General features: G+C 43.8%; 1 protein-coding gene across 1 annotated transcript in view; it reads left to right on the top strand.

Moving 5' to 3' along the window:
* C3 (complement C3) overlaps nt 1-16794 on the top strand; it is a 329940-nt gene that overhangs the window by 48482 nt on the left and 264664 nt on the right. The window contains exons 4-5 of the mRNA XM_078685332.1: nt 1701-1771; nt 13345-13448. Of these exons, the coding sequence (XP_078541458.1) occupies nt 1701-1771; nt 13345-13448 (175 nt within the window). The remainder of the gene's footprint in view (nt 1-1700; nt 1772-13344; nt 13449-16794) is intronic.

The raw sequence follows: 16794 nt of genomic DNA, 5'->3' as shown, positions 1-16794 counted from the left end.
AATTTGTCATATTTACTCATATATATTTTTTATGTACATTCTGTGTTTAATAATGTGTGCCTTTTGCCTGCGCTGTTTTGACTCTATGGCCTGCCACCTCTGTTTGTTCCATTCCTGTAACAGTTCTCTCATGTAACGTAACTGGTATCTATTGTACAGCGCTCTGACACCTTCGGGTAAAGTTTGCGCTTTATAAAAATGCATTAAATAAAACAAAATAAAATAAGTGGTCGGACGGAGCTCACGAAAGAGCGGCCATCTTGATTGCTCGCTAAGCCATGCCCCCGTGAGCTATAGAACTTCAAGGAGTTGTCAAGAAGCCTGATGAATGTGAGACAAATGGTCAGAGTGTCTAGCAGCTGAGGGTCATCAGCAGATGAGAGCGCCTTGACGTCAAACATCCATTAGAGGATACTACCAATCCCTGTGGTAACCCACAGGTCAAATGAATTTCCATCGATATTAGGAGGGAGGGCTACCGCCTAACTATTTATTAGGGCCATATGCATGAACACATTTTCCCATAGACACAGAATGGACAAAACCCTTTGATGAATCTGGCCCTATGTCCTCTAAAAAAGAAAGTGAACCTTTCAGAGGCTGAGCTAGCACTCACAAGACAATCAGCAAGATGGGCTCATTGACTGCATTAAAGGCTGCAGAAAGGTCCAACTTTAGCTAACCACAGGCGAGACTGTCAGTTCACCAAGGGCTGCTAGTAACACGATGTATGTGCTATACCTTGCTCATAAATCTGCATGTGTTCAGTCCGAGGCCCTAAGAGATTCAAAAGTGCTAGAAACCGATTGGGTAGTTCCTGAAAGTAAACTGACATTAATGATGTTATCACCCGGTAGACCATTTACGGCAGACCTGTTGCCTTTTTCATTTCACACCTTCTTTCAACACGAGCGATTAAGTGTCCTGTACCTACACAGTGCGGTCCCTTTAACACAATCCCCAGTAATGGAAGGGTGAGGTGCAATGGACCGTGGCATGCAGATTTCACGCACAGACGAATGATGCCTCATAAATTCATCCCCACATTCATGCGACATAAGGAAAGGAAGTTACACTTCAGATGTACAGAAAAAGAGTAAAAAAACCCAAAAAGGAACGCTTGTTTAGGAAAAAAGAATTCCAAGGTATGGGGAGTGGCTGCATGGAGAAGCGAGGAGAGAGCTTTCCCTTCTGCTGCCAGTGAAAAGGGTAGAGGAAAGACTTCCGGCAGCTGGAGAGCTGCGTTGAGCACCTGATGGCGAGTGGAGAGGAGTGGTAAAAAGGAGAGCTCTCACTGGCAGGGGGGAGGAGGTGCTTCGGCTCCCTGTGGCGAGGTTTGCGAGCAAGAACATACAGATGGCAACTTTTACAGGTGACACGGAGGCACCAGATGCAAAATGATATTTTGCCCGGAGTGCTGCAAAATGAGCTCACTCCAGCCGCGGATGCAAAAATGTATGTTCAGGCCACGGACATAGATTAATCCCCTGCTCCTCCTCCATGGTATGAATTTGTGCATGCTTTAACAGACAAATATTTTTCATCTGTATGTAAGTAATGGTGCCGTTTTTTCTAAAATCCAACCTCTTTTATTATTACTCCACCTTATACCTGTCTGAGTGCTCTGCTTTGTTCTGTGTGATTGCATGCCATCAAAGTGTGGGACCTGAGCTCGGCTTCTCTCTTTGTTTTCTCTGCAGTATATTACCGATTGTTCACCATGGGTGGCAAACTCCAGCCAGTCAGCAGAACGGTCATTGTTGAATTTGAGGTAAGATGTCCACCAGCCTGACAATAATATTTAAATTTTAAAGCTCTGCCCCTGCTGACACATTGCTGTTGTACGTGCCATAGCAGTACATGTAGAACTAGGATACTGACACGAGTTCCACCATATATAAAGGGCTTCCACATCTCCCACCTGAGATGCACAGGCATGAAGTACGGAACAGAGCAATCATACAGTGCACAGTTGTTCAAGGGCTTTCCTCTTACAATACAATCGATGGGGGTTTTGTTCAGCAAAAGCACTCTTTTTTTTTGGTCCTCATTGTCTACCCTGGCTGCACCGATAAAGTCAAATAGAGAGCGACACACTGCCTCAGATAACTGGATAGGTAGGCCAGTATTATAACCAGGTCACCTAATCAGTGAAATCGCGATCTCCAGGACCCCCAGTCAGCAACCATAAGGGCAATGTTTTGCTGCACAGGTATACCTGTCATTAGATCGAGATCAACAGGTCAGGGTATGCCAGCAGAGAAAGAAACGAAGGATACCGAAGGCAGCATAATCATTGGGCCAAACGGGGGGGAAAAAAACAACCATATGATTCAAGGTTGGTTCCACTTCAAAAGATGCCAAAAGGCCCTCTTGTTTAGGTTCCCTGATCTCAATAGATCGAGTTTTGAGATCTGTAACATCGATGTCTGCCAGTCGGAAAGAGATGGTGGTATAGGGTCCTTCCATTTTTTACAAATTGCTCTTCTGGCCAGAAGAATAGATTAGAAAATAAGATATTTGGGAGAGCCCGTAACCCCCTCCATAACTCCAAAAATTACCAGTACAGGGTTTATCGTAATCTGGCTACCCAGGGAGGTTGAAAGAGAAGTGCTTATAGAGTCCCAAAATTGATATATTAGAGGACATTCGTAAAACATGTGCATGTCCGAAGCCGCAATTGCCCCACACCTCGCACAGGCAACCGGTCGATCTGTAGAGAATTTTTAAAGCCTTTGCGGCGAGTAGTAAGCCCTGTGTAGGGAGAAAATATGGTTTCTTCGGAGCCACGCTCGTTTAACTATTTCCCATAATATCTCAAAAGAATCAAGCCAAAGACTTCCCACATCAAGATCTGGAAAAGAGCTCCCCCAGATTTTATCGGGCAGTTGGAATTCGCCGTCAATCTCCTCCAACATTGAGTGATACCAAAACGATATCTCCTTTCTAGCCGGGCTTTTATCTAAAAGTTGAGACTCTAGATGGTTACCACTCCCTAGTGGGGGTCTAAACTTAATGGTGGATTGCGCATGAGCCCAACTTGCCATCTCTAAGTACTTGAACCTTGACAGATTGGAGCCTGTTCTAATGCTTAAAGATTCCCAAGGCACAAGTACCCCATCAATAAACAAACCACCCCAAACTTTCAATCCAACCTCTCTCAAAGGCAAAGCAAGGCTATCCTTAAGCCAACTAGGGCCCCCAGGTAGATCCCACAGAGGAGCCTTACTTGAAAAGTATCCTAGTTTCATGGAACTGCTGACCTTAGTCCATGTTCTGGCGAAACCCAGCAAGACCTTCAGTTTTATTTAAAAAATAAATTGGGGGTCCCCAAATTTAAAAAGAAACCCATCCTGTGCTAACCTAGCCCCACTTAGCATGGCACTAAACATACAACCAATCCCGGTATTAGTAGGTATTTTCAATAGCATGCGAGAATGGGTAAGCTGAAATGCCCATGCATACAGTTGAAGATCTGGGGCTGCTAGCGCCCCCTTCTGTCTTCGGCGCCTCTGTTTTTTCCAGGCAATTCTGGGATTTCGCTGGGCCCAAATGAATGAGTTAATGTTACTCTGTAATTTGACTAAAAGTGACGGTTCAAAATAAAGAGGAATTGTATTAAACAAAAAGGTGATCTTCGGCAATATGGTCATCTTTATAAGGTTAACCCTTCCCAAGATGGACAGAGGCAACGATGACCAAGAACTCATGAGTCTCCGACACTCTTTCGCTATAGCGGAGAAGTTGGTCTCAACAATTTTGTTGATATCTTGGACGATTTCTATACCCAAGTATCGCATTGTTAAGCTGGGGTGATCCCCTATATCTATGTCATTATAGTTCCAGGTCATAATCTCAATTTTTGAGGCATTAACCTCGTATCCCCAGATTCCTCCGAAGTCCAGGGCCAATTTAATAACAGAAGGAAGTGCTGTACTTAAATCTGAGGTAAAAATCAGAATATCATCTGCGTACAGGGCCACCCTCTTCTCCCATCCCCCATACCTAAAAGGCTTGATATTAGTATCTTCCCGCAGCCGTTGGGTGAAGGGTTCGATGTATAAGTCGAACAGGAGGGGAGAGAGAGGGCAGCCCTGCCGTGTTCCCCTAGTGATGTTAAAAGGGTCAGTCAATGATCCGTTAACCAAAAGACAGGCTGAAGGGTTTTGGTAAAATAATCCAACTGCTCGGCGAAATCCTGCTCCCACATTGAACGTGCCTAGGACCCCCGACAGGTATGATCAATTCACCCTGTCGAAGGCCTTGGTGGCATCCAACGTGAGAACAGCCAAAGGCAGCCCGGCAGATGATGAAATAACAATTGCACCTATTAGGTCGTAAGTCAACTCAAAGAGTTGTCGACCCCTAATAAAACCCTTCTGGTCTTGATGTAAGATGACACCCGCGACCATGCCCAGCCGGTTGGCCAAAATTGAAGCGAAGATTTTATAGTCCGCATTTAAGATGGAAATTGGACGATATGACCCGCAGGGAGATGCTGATTTACCAGGTTTTAAGATTAAAGTTATTGACGCTTTATCCCAGGAGGTTGGAGGTGACAACCCTTCCTGAAGAATCTGGTTAAATAAGGAGGTCAAAAAAGGTACAATCGCCTGCTCTAGAAGCCTATAAATCTCAGCTGGAAGACCGTCAGGACCCGCCGCCTTCCCGGACTTACTGTTCATGATAGCTTTCTTGACTTCATCCTGAATAATCATCTGATCTAGAGACGCAGATTGATCGGGGGTCAATGATGGCAAAGATATCTAATTTAACCAATCAACAATCGAATCCTGGTTAATACACTTATCCTCCGTATAGATACTTTGAAAAAAGGATCTAAAGATTGTTCTAATTTCTTCATCCGAAGAGTAAACCACATTATGGTGGGTAATCGAGCAAATGTTATTGTGGACCTGATCGGTCTTAGACTTCCAGGATAGAAGTTTACCTGCACCTTCACCATATTGGAAATGGGCGATTTTGCTGGTTTCCAATCTTTGCAATACACGTGCCTTCCGCACGGAATCCAAATCTCCCTTAGCTTGAACCAGTTTGTTTTGTAGTTCAAGCAATAAATTAGACGAGGCAGATGGTTGTAAGTATATTTCCCTTTGTAGCCTGCCTATTTCTGACTCACTTGAAAATACCTCCTCTATATACATCTTCCTCATATGGGAGACCCTGCTAGTGATTTGGCCCCTAAGAAAGGCCTTAAAAGAATCCCATACCGAACCTGGAGTGGCCGTGCCAATGTTAAGATCCATAAAACACTTGCTTTCCTCTACCAAAAAAGAAATCGCATCTTGTCTTGAAAGCAATGAACAATCAACTTCTAGGAACTACTTGTGGGAAGCCTGTCATTACCAATGATATTGCTGAATGATCAGACAGATGTGAGGGGAGGTAAGTGATATTTTTAACCACGCTTATCAATGACTGGTTAATTAAAATATAGTCAATCCTGGATTGATGTCGATATTTATGATTTCGAAATGAGACACCCATCTGTGCCCAGATAATATCCTCCAGATGTCTAAATAACCATACTGTTTCATATTGGCCAGCAGGAGAGACCTGGTTTTAGAAGGGGTCAATGCCCGATTATGTGGAGGTTTATACAAAAGGGGGTCAAGAACTATATTAAAATCGCCCGCAAATATAATAGGTTATGGAATAGAAAGCAAATGGGAATAAACAGATTACAATGCAGAGGGATCATCCACATTCGGGCCATAATATCCTACAAAAGTGATTTGTGCCCCCACAATACTAACTGTGGAGATGACCCATCTACCACCTCGATCTGTTAATTTGTATACAAATCAGTATTTTAAAGATTTTTTAAACGAAATTGCAACTCCTCTATTATTCATTGATTGCGTCGTAGTAATAAGAAAATCAAACCACGGATTCTTCTTTGCCAAATCACGCAACTCTAGTTCTACCAAGTGTGTTTCCTTTAGAACGATGACCTGCGCATCGCAATCGCGAAGGTATTGAAGGATCTTGTCCCTCCTGGGACTTGTGCGGAGGCCATTGAAATTCCTGGAGAGGACCCGCAGATTATTCATAGAAGAGCTGCCACTTTCCTACCACCCTACTAATGCCATACTCAACTGGGAAAAGACCACAAAAGATTAATGCAACCATGCCGAAGATCACCTTAATACATAAACAAAAACAGACAGGTACAACCAGAAAAGAAATGAGGACATTTTTTGATTTCTTCCCCTGCAACACCCACCCACTTACCCCGTGGCCCATTCTACCCCACCCTCCCCCCTGGGAAACCCTTGCTCTATCTATCTTGAAAATGTCCAGAAGATAGTGCCCCCTCCGAGCACTCGCAGTGTAGATGAAAATTATGAGAGAGCCCAAGATATTTAAAAGGATTCTAGGTTTTCTTTTTTTTTTCCTTCCCTTTCTTTCCCCTTCCTTTCTCTTTTTTTTATTTTATTTTTTTATTTTCCCTCCCCCTTTTCTTTTTTTTCTTTTTCTTTTCCTTTTTCCAAGGGGTTATCCCCTACCTTATAATTAAAAAAGTATGAAGCCTCCCCCTTTTGTTTTCGCTATGTTTTATGTCATATTGCTTGCTATTACTCCCAGCTCTTCTTGTTTATTCTCTCTAGGTTTCCTAAATTCGTAATAAGAGATAGGTAGATAGCAGCAATTCATTTAAGAAAAGTATAATTAAATCCCAAAACTACTATCCCTAGTATCCCTAGTATCATTTTAATAAGAGTGTGAGAGAACCATTCCAGAAATCAATAGAAGCCCCCGCCTAACTTGATGGACCACCCTTGCTACCCCAAGCCAACAACAGTTCGTCTGCCACTTGAACTGATCTGATGTTGTACATTTTATTATTGTACATGATCTTTAATGCGGCGGGGAACTTAAGCTGAGCGGAGTCACCTAACTGCTGGAAGGCATCCAATCTCCTCCCCAACTCCCATTGTTTATCCAGAGTTGCCCTAGAAAGATCTGAGCTTACTTGGAAGGTGAAACCCTTCCCACTCAAAGACTTCTGTTTAAGGGCCTGACTAAGGAGTATCTCTTTAAGGGAGTAGGTGTGAAAATTAACTAGGATTTTCCTAGGTTTTGATCTTTGCGGATTTTTCCTAAAAGGCTCCCTGTGAATTAATTGAATATCCGTACTCAGATTTTCCATTGACTGTTCAAGATGTAGCGAATCCCTTAAGGACGTGATAATGTACTGTTTTATATCGGAGCCCTCACTCTCTTCAGGAACGTTAAGAATTTGAAGATTGGGGGAGGAGCCAAGATGGCGATCGGGACGGTTGCATAAACGCTTGGCTCCGTGGGCCCTTCCTCCCCGCACGTATATCCTGAAGATACTCCTGCGCAAGGTTCGCTGATCTAAGTTGCTGGAGGGAAGCACTTACTTACCGTCTGTTTCTGGGGCTCCACCGTGCAGTAGATCCGAAGAACCGTCCCCGTCTGCTTGCCGGCCTTCGTGGCGCTGAAGCCGGGGCCTCGAGTGCAGAGGGTGCCCTGCAGTGATCGTAGCGTTGGCGGCCCTGGTCGGGATGAGAAGCCGGTCAGCGGGAGCCTGAGAGCCGTGAGCCGGGAGAGTTGGTATCAACCCACTCCCAATAGTGGGTTGCCCCGTGAACCCGAGCTGTTGCCGAGCCGGAGAGAGCCCATGTCGCCCGGTTCCCCTTGGGTGGGACGCCCAGCCATGTTGATAGTCCCGTCCGGGATCCAGCGGGTGGCTCCCGGCGAGCTGCGGGGAGCACGTCCGGCCTTTTGGTGACTCTCCTTTCTGCAGCAAGCGCCGACTGCCGAGATCCAGCCGTGGGGCCTGCTGACTCCAGTGGTCGGACGAGACTCTGAAGTGGAGGGGAAGAGGAGGAGAACGAGATGGCTGAAATGGCGGATGGCGCCTCGGGGTGCGCCCCTCCCGGGGACAGAGACACTGCTGACCTTGAGATCCCCGGAGTTTGGCAATGTGGGGAACTGCTTACGCGTGGCCACGTATTGGCTGCACTGATGACCCTGCGGACTGCCCTGCTCCGGGGAGCCCGGGACTTTGAAGGAAGGATCGCCGCCATTATTGACCCGCCATTTTGTAGCGGACTGGGTTGCTTTCGAGTTGGTGCCGCTGCGTCTCCCTCTGCTACAGTGTTATATTCCCCGGATGGGTTTACAGACTTGGAGGCGCGAATAGATTTGGTTTCTGAGCTTACTGTTGCTACACCTGTTCCGCAAGTGGTTGTCTCACGGGTCCTTTTTCTGTCCAGCGAGTGGAGAAGCTCCATCGATCCATGGTACATGAGGCCCGGACTGTGCAGCGGTGTTTCCCACATCCTGTGCTTTCCGTTCCGTGCTTGGCGGACCGTTCTTTGGACTTGAGACTGTTGGTGGTCTGGGTATTGTTGCATTCCGACATCCACCATGCCTCGTCAGTTGTCTCTCGTGGCCACGACCATGTTGGGCGGCTGCGCTACCTGGTCTGATTGGCACGATTGGACCTTTTGTACCGAATTGTATCCCGTTTGCAGGACTCTTCATCACTGATTCTATTGACAGAAGCGGCCAGGGGTGACCTCGTTTGGGATTTGGAGGGGCTTTTTTGCTGGTTAATGGGGCTTCAAGGGCACGCCCAGTGGGGCTGTAATTGATTGCGTTTTATGTGCTTGCTGATACTTATACTTTTATATTGCTTCTGTTTATACGATTCTAGTATGCGGGGGTGGGAGGGGATGGGTAACCGAATCGCCGGCTCTTCTCCTCAAATGTTTTTTTTTTCTCTTCTTTTCTCTTTCTTTTCTATATTTCGGGTCTCTCATTTAGGGCGACAGGCACGCTGCTGGGGGGGGGTAGGCTGTAGCCTTTTGCAGGAGTGCAGGGTGGGGGGTTGGGGGATGGGTTTGTTTTCTGCTTCTTTTCTGTTTCTATGGCCCTTTGCCCTTTTCCTGCTTCGATGTCGTCGTCTTCATGTCTCCCATAGTACTTCCCTTTTAGGGGTGGGGCGCGCATACCGTGCTTGGTACGTGACTATTGCATTTATCCTGACTTTGGTACTCTTCTCCTTTCCCAACTAAATCTATGTTCATCATCGGAGTGATAATGTGTTTAAGCTGACTGTGTTGGGAGCGGGAATGACAATGCGATGTCGATTTTCGATTTAATTTTTGGTTATTTAAAAATGAACCGTTTCAAATCCTTGGTATCACGTATTATCTTGATTCTCTGCTGTATCCTGGATGTGGCTTTGTTTTTCAGCGTCGGATTGACGTGATACTTCTTACTTCATTTCTGCTCGGTTTGATTAGCGGCCGGCCACACTGGTTGTAGGCCCGTGTTTGTAATTTCATGCTAATTGAAATAAAGGTTGTTAAAAAAAAAAAAAAAAAGAATTTGAAGATTATTACTCCTCGCATTGTTCTCCAATGTCTCCATTCTCTCAGAGAGGGCAAGATCTTATTTTTTAAGGTTCACAATATCTATCTTGGCCTGGTCTAAATATAATGAAAGGCCCGCCACAGTTTCCTCTAAAGCCGTGAGGCTGGAGTTGAGTCAGTCGATTTTATTATACAGGGATTCGCAAAAGTTCCTTATCTCTGACTGGTTGGCTGCAGAAACCTCGAACCCCTTTTTTATATCAAAAGACAAAGAGGCAAACATAGATTTCAATGAGATCTCAGCCGAAGTAGAACTAGACTCTCCCTGTGGGGGAGTTGCCAACGAAGCCAAGCCATCCTGTAAAGTCCCGCCCGCCCCCCTATGAGGTTATTCCTAACAAAGAGGACAGACTCACCTAATAGAAGATTAATTTGCTCAGGAAACATCTTCAGAGAACTAGATTCACTTAACAGAAGATTTATTTGCTCAGGAAACGTCTTCAGAGAACTAGATTCACTTAATAGAAGATTTATTTGCTAAGGAAAAGTCTTCTGAGAACTTACTGTACCTTATTAGGCCTCTTTGGAAATGTACATTGTTTACTTGAAGAGGCACAAGGGCTTTCTAGGACCAATAGGCATGTGCTACAGACATGTAATCAGGGTAGACAGGAGCAAAGAGGTTCCCACAGCTACAGTATTATAGGATTATATGCTTAGCTTTTGGCCAGGGCGCGAGGTAACCACATGGGCAAGTTCAAGTCGGGGACATCTAAATATAACAAAGTCAAGAACCCCACTTTGTATGGTTTTTTGACTGGACAGTTATCTTAAAAGTACATTTCAGGAATTGGACCTAGCTGATTTTCATCTCAATCCTTCTAACTTGCCCAAGCAAGCCAAATCTATTATTAAAACCGCTTATGAAATAGAGTGAGTGCAAAGCATTTACAGTTGCTGAATCAGCAGTTTTCTTTAAGTAATCTGACTATGGGTGAGTTAGTTACAGAACTTCAACCTTATCTTATGGTATTTACAAACCCCCAACATAGATTTTATCTGACTAGGTTCCGCTTGTCCTTAATTCATTTTCTGGTTGCATTCCTGCAGCAATCAACTGGGCAAATAATCTTCCATTGTGCCCATGTACTAGCATGACAAAACCAAGCACTCTGCACTTTACCTTGTTCTGTACCCAGTATAAAACAGCGAGAGATCGATTTCTGTTACTTCTGTTGAGGGCTCATCGCCCTGTCTCTTATAATGAAGGTTTTGGGTATGTCCTTTCTCTGGATTCTCCTGATATCTGTTACTGTGTCCTTAATTTTATTAAGGGAGCGATCGCAGTCAGAAAGATGTACGGATAAGAGGAAGGGTTTGTGTTTTGAACTCAGTCTTATATAATATTTAGCAATTTAAGAATCTCTGAAGGGACAACTGTTTTAACCAAAATAATTTCGCAGTAGATAGTCTCCTACTGCTTGAAACTCAGAGAAAATCTCAAAGACTCAGAGTACAATATCAGCATTATTTTGTCCGCATAGAGTTTTATATTATCCATCGGTGGTAGAGGTGTTCGATGAGCCCAGCATTTTGAATGTCAATACCCAGAGGCTCAATAAAGAAGTCAAAAGGACTGGAGACCAAGGGAACCCCTATCTTTTCCCTCGTCCAACTCTCAGCATCCCTGCTTTTGATGCATTAATAATTACTTTTGATTCCACATTTTCGTACATACTCTGTATAAGCCTCATGATCTGGGAGGGAAACCTAAATCTCTTTAAAAAACAAAAAAGCATCTCCCAGCCCAGGAGATCAAAGGTCTTCCCAGTGCCCAATAAAAAAATAGTTGCTGATATTTGATTAGCAGATAAAAAATCTAGAGTCTCCGCTAAATAATGCATGCTCATTATTAATTGATGGACAGCAATAAAACCATTATGTTCCCTGTGTATCAAGTTAGAGGCCACTTTGTTAAATTTATTTTCCAACAGCTTCATAGTTATTTTATATCCAAGTCCAACAATGTTATGGGATGATGTTTATTCAGTCTTCTGCTTTTTTCCTTTTGTTTAAAAACTGGGCAAGTTACCAGAATTAAAAGTGGAGGGTATTTGCCCTCCCCTTAATATAAAATTTGTTAACAACAACAGATATTTGCTTGAATCATTCAAAAATTACTTATAAAACATGTGTGGAAAACAGACAGGACCACATACCTTACTATTTGGCAAACTATGGGCAACATCCTCCAGTTCTTCCTTACTAAAAGGGTTAACTATACTTCACCTATTTTCTTCCAGAGAGTATTGACATACCCAGTCTCCCTAAACACCCATCTAGTGACTCCTTATTAACTAGCTGATTATGATAATAAATCTGATTATGTTCAAGGAAGATCTCATTCCTGTTTTCAATCTCCCTAAAGCATAACCCAGGCTGTTGACGTTTAAGGGAGTGAATTGTTTCAGCTATTTTCTCAAGACATAAACATCCCTGCCATATTGCTCTGTTAATAATTGTTTTGCATGTATGTAGAGTTTATTACTTCAGATGACTTACATCTAGCGCCTTAGCCTTATCAAGTGCCTCAGATGTGCTCACATCTGGCAGTATATTGTTGCCAGATTCACAGATTTACTTACATCTGTTACATGAGTTCCGCCCACCCCTACTATTATTGGGCTACTTGTAATGAGGGCCACAGCCTTATTTTTAGAAGAGCATTAATGAAGAATATCACAAATACCAATTGTTTCCCCCTTTAGCAGCATTATTATCTATATAATATATAATCTCTATTTAGCCCATCATACTGAGTAACTGTGAAAAAAGGAGCATAAAACCACCAGGATTTTTTTTTACTTATGTTAACAGGCTGTTTTTGCTCTTTATTCCAAGGATTTTACTGTGTAGGAGGGAATTAAATGCAGGAACTGTTTTTCGTCCTATATTATTGCACTATATTGTTCTTTTCACATATATGAAAGCTCCTATAATTTGTGTGGTATCCATAATCAGTACAGGGGTAAAATATGGGTCAAAATACGTTCCACTGTCCTAGTGCTAAAACCATAACCCTTCCATAATAGCCAACCAATCCTAGATAAATGTTCTACTGTCCTTTGTGGTGGACTAATGGTAACTCCATGAAGGACTACTATGGTACAACGTAGTGTAGGCCTTCAGGAAAAGGAAGCAAACGAATCCTACATTTTTGTAGCTTACTTTCAAGCATACATGCACACTCCGTGTGTTAGGGAGACCACCTCTGCGCAGATACTGATGATGTACTCCAACATGGACAGGTAGAATGCCAACCAGCAGCAAAATGTGTTATGTGAATTTCCACTGAAATGCTTCTCTACAAATCTAGCTCTTCCCATAATGGATCCCGCCATTTTGGGAGACAAACTATAGCCATTCCCAACGACAGTGCTACGGAGGGGTTTCAAGCAAATTTATTGGCTAAGGTTTACAGTCTTAGAATATAGTGAATGGTAAATACTCCAACCAAACTCAAAATGTGGCTATCAGTCTTTTACTATGTCTCTCCGAAAATCAGTGTGTGAATTGAAGACAAAGGGCTTGCTGGCTCAGTGAACAAATGCATTCATTGATGAAATCTGTATTGAGTTGGTGCCCCTTTGACGAATGTGTTCTTTACAAATGCATGTTCTGTAATGTTATAATAGAACATGTTCTGCCTTCTGAAGTAACCTCAAGAAGGAGGGTGATGGAGGGAGCTGATCTAGCAGGCCCTCATTCTTTTACCAACAAGTAGATACATTGTTTAACAAGTAATATCAGTCATCTGAGGAACCACTGCAGAAAGATTTAAAAGAATTAAAGAAAATGAATCCTAAAGGTTAGCAAAGTCATCTTGTTCTGCCAAAATAGCATTTGTAAACATATTATATTTTGACACCCCTGTGGCAGCCTCTCTTAATGTGTAAGATGTATTTCTCTGTAGACTCCAGAAGGTATCATTGTGAAGCGAGACCTGATCGACCCAACTGGTCCTAACAGCGGCGGCGGCATATTGTCACAGTCCCACAAATTACCTGAAATAATCAAGTAAGTGTACCTCTATCTGCCTTTAGAAGTAAGTATATCAAACTAAAGATACAAGTCCTAAGTTTACAGCTATCCAATGAGCTTCTCTAGTTGCAGTAAAAGGCCTATCCTTCCTGGCATTGAATACAGATCAGGCGAAATGTGCTGTCCGAGTGCATGCACAAATTTGCATCTGCAGTGGGACATTGCTGCACTGAAAGGCGAACAAGAGACGCACCAGTCTGTCTGGCTTAGAAACAAAGGACCTGGCAGAAGAGGGTCTGGGGTCCCCCCACAGGCAGGTGCAGTGAGTGACTGAAACCACCAGTGGGGGATACCTGGTGGGCCTCCTGGTATCTGCTTTTGTGGCTCCCACAATGAGTACACTGTCTCTTCACAACTTTGCATGTGCCTACACTAAGTACAACTCCAAAAATCCCTGCAACCCCATTTGCAATATAGGTGCAGGGAAAATGTGTTTTCTAATTTGTATGGGCCACTCAGAATTAACATGAAGTAATGTCCACTTGGGATCAATCCAGCATGATTAGTAGGTAACGAATTGATAGCAAGCATCAATTATGTATGCCATCTTATTCTAGGTGAAAGACAACCAACAGTAGTAACCATATGTGAATTATGAAATTAGACAAAAATAGACCAAGGCTATCATTTAGTTATAAAAATATATTCATGTTTTTAATAATATTTTTGACTTATTTTTCTCAAAGATAAATATTTTTACATTGGTCTAAATTTTTTCAGCTATTTCAAATTTGTTTTCATTTGAGTAAAAATATGAGAGGATATTGAGAACAGTGCAATATCTCTAGATAACATCAGTGAATGAAAATATTAGATCACATATTTCATTAGTCATCATAGCAAAAGCATATATAATTCAATGACATGAACAAAGGGGGGGGAGAAAAGATTATTGAAAATGTGGTCGATGTATTGTTGATGGAAGCAATGCGGTAGATGGAAGCTACGCGCGTTTCGGCAAAACTGCCTTCATATGGAGACCGTCATTTGCAATAAAGCTATGAAGATAATACTAAAGAAAAACATAAAAACACATAGGTTACTACTCTATATTATATATAAAGAACACCTAGAATCATGGTCTATAATTTCAAATACAATATAATCAATATTTATATATAGGGAAAATTACGGCTATTTACAATTATACCATGGACCCCAGCAATCAAATATCACCAATACACAAATATCACCAATACATTTTTTGTATACAATACATCTGCATCTTTTTTTGCAACTGACGGATACTCAGTGAAAAGTAAAAGGCTATTACCTCTGCCTTAAGTTCTTGTAGGCAGAGTACTGTCTCGTTGAATCGGCCATCCACTGAGATGTATGAATGGGATTGGGAGGCTAGGTCCAGTGGACGTTGTAGCAGTAGAGAGCTAGTAGGGGCGGGGGAAAGTAGGGCAGGTGATGAATGGTTGAGCCCTGAGGGAAGGGATTCTGGGAGCTCTGGCAGCGTGCTCATAGTGATGGGTTGTATAGGGGAGGAGGGGATGGAGGAATAGAGACCCATGGAGGCCTGGGGGGCATGTCCGGATTACAGGAAGGGCAGAGGGAAGGGTTCCTGGGGAGAATTGGGGCAGCAATGTGAGCAGTGGGGGTTGGGGAGTAATGGCTAGCTAGCAGTGGGCGGGGGCTATGGGGATTAACGTGATGATTGTGTTGTTGCTCCTCATTCACAACGGGCATTGAGGGGGTATTGTTAGTAAATGTAAATGTACATGTACAGGAATTTATATAGCGCAAATCACCGAGCGGTTTCTAAGCGCTTGCTTAGGGAACCCGTCCTGGTATTCCCCTGTGAGATAGCCCCGGCAGGGTATCCGCAAGGTGAAAGCCAGGCATCCCACCGCGAGGGGCCGTTGTGGAGATTAAGCAAGCTATTGCCCAGAGTCGCAGAGTGTGAACCCGTGAATCGAGTAGGCACCGGAGCGAGAATTGTCGAGTCCATGGACATTTTAGGACTCAAGACCCCGCCGAGCCGGGAATTGAACCCTGGTCCCAGGCTGACCTCTGCTTCCAGGTCTGCCTCCTCTAACCAGTGAGCCACACTTCTCCACTAGTATACGTTGAGGTAGCTTGAAGAGGGCCCTTCGGAGCAGATGTGGGGTCAGGGGATGGAGGTGGAGAGGTGGGAGATAAAATATGCAAAGACTGGGGGACCACTAAGGGGCCCGCCCCTCCGAAGGGTGCGGAATGGCAGATAGCCACTGTATTCATGATGGTAGGGAACAAATTGTCAAATACCACTGGAAAATGATCTGAAGCTTGTATATGGATGGTTCAGTTTTTGTAAAGGGAGATGGTGACTTCAGCTCTCTAAGAAGATGAGGATGCAACCATCAGTCTAAGACCATGTGGAGTTTTAAGGAAGAGGACATCTTGAGCAAAGAGTAAATGGCCTTCCACCATTGGGCATGACGTGTAGTGTACAAGATGAGGTAATTTATGGTATCACCTTTCTGATGGAGCTGAAGGGGTCCGAGATAAGGGTTTCCGGATGAGTTTTAAGAAGTGTGTGTTTGAAGTTTTTTGGCGCCTTTTTTGATAGGTTTGGGGGGGGGGTAAATGATTCAGAAAGCTTTATGGCCAGCCGGCTCCAGGTTAGGAGAGATGAGGTTCAAGCGTTTAGGATCCATATCAGCACACGTGTTGTCTCCGAACAAGGCACAGGTAAGCCAAGTGTCTGGGCAGAGGTCTGCTCCTGTCATAGGAGGCATAGGTAGGCCAGGAGTCTAGGTAGGGATCAGGGATGGATAGTCTGAGTTCAGTGTACTAGCAGATGGAGGGCTATCAGGGGTGCAGGTAGGCCAAGAGTCTAGGCAGAGGTCAAGGCCAAGAGTCTAGGTAGAGGTCGAGGACGTGTATACAGAGTTTAGTATTCAAGGGGTGAAGGTGGGGTGGGCAATTGAATCACACTAGCTGGCAACACATCTTTGGGTTCCTTTGGGTAGACCGATAGCATGAGAGCCAGAATGTTTAAGGCTAATAGACAGGAGGCTAGGCCGTGATGACTTGAAGGCAGTTCCTGGGATGGATTTACCTCTTATATGGAAGGCAGTTCAGAGAGGCATTTCAAGCATGCCCTTAACGTAGATAACCACCTCCAACTGTATGGTATAGGGACAAACTAAGCAAGGCCCATTGTGGGTATAACAGTGACCATTCCAAGATGGCGGCCATATGGTGGGTGTGGATCAAGCCCATTTCTCTATAATGTGCACATACAAATTATAATGGTTCATATTGATGGAAGCATTTTCTTAAATCACTTATTTAGTGTGTGTAACCTCAGACACAAAAGCAACCCCTTCCA

This window comes from Lissotriton helveticus, chromosome 1_1 (assembly GCF_964261635.1).
Source record: "Lissotriton helveticus chromosome 1_1, aLisHel1.1, whole genome shotgun sequence".
NCBI classification, from domain to species: Eukaryota; Metazoa; Chordata; class Amphibia; order Caudata; family Salamandridae; genus Lissotriton; species Lissotriton helveticus.
This window is presented reverse-complemented; position numbering and strand designations above follow the sequence as displayed.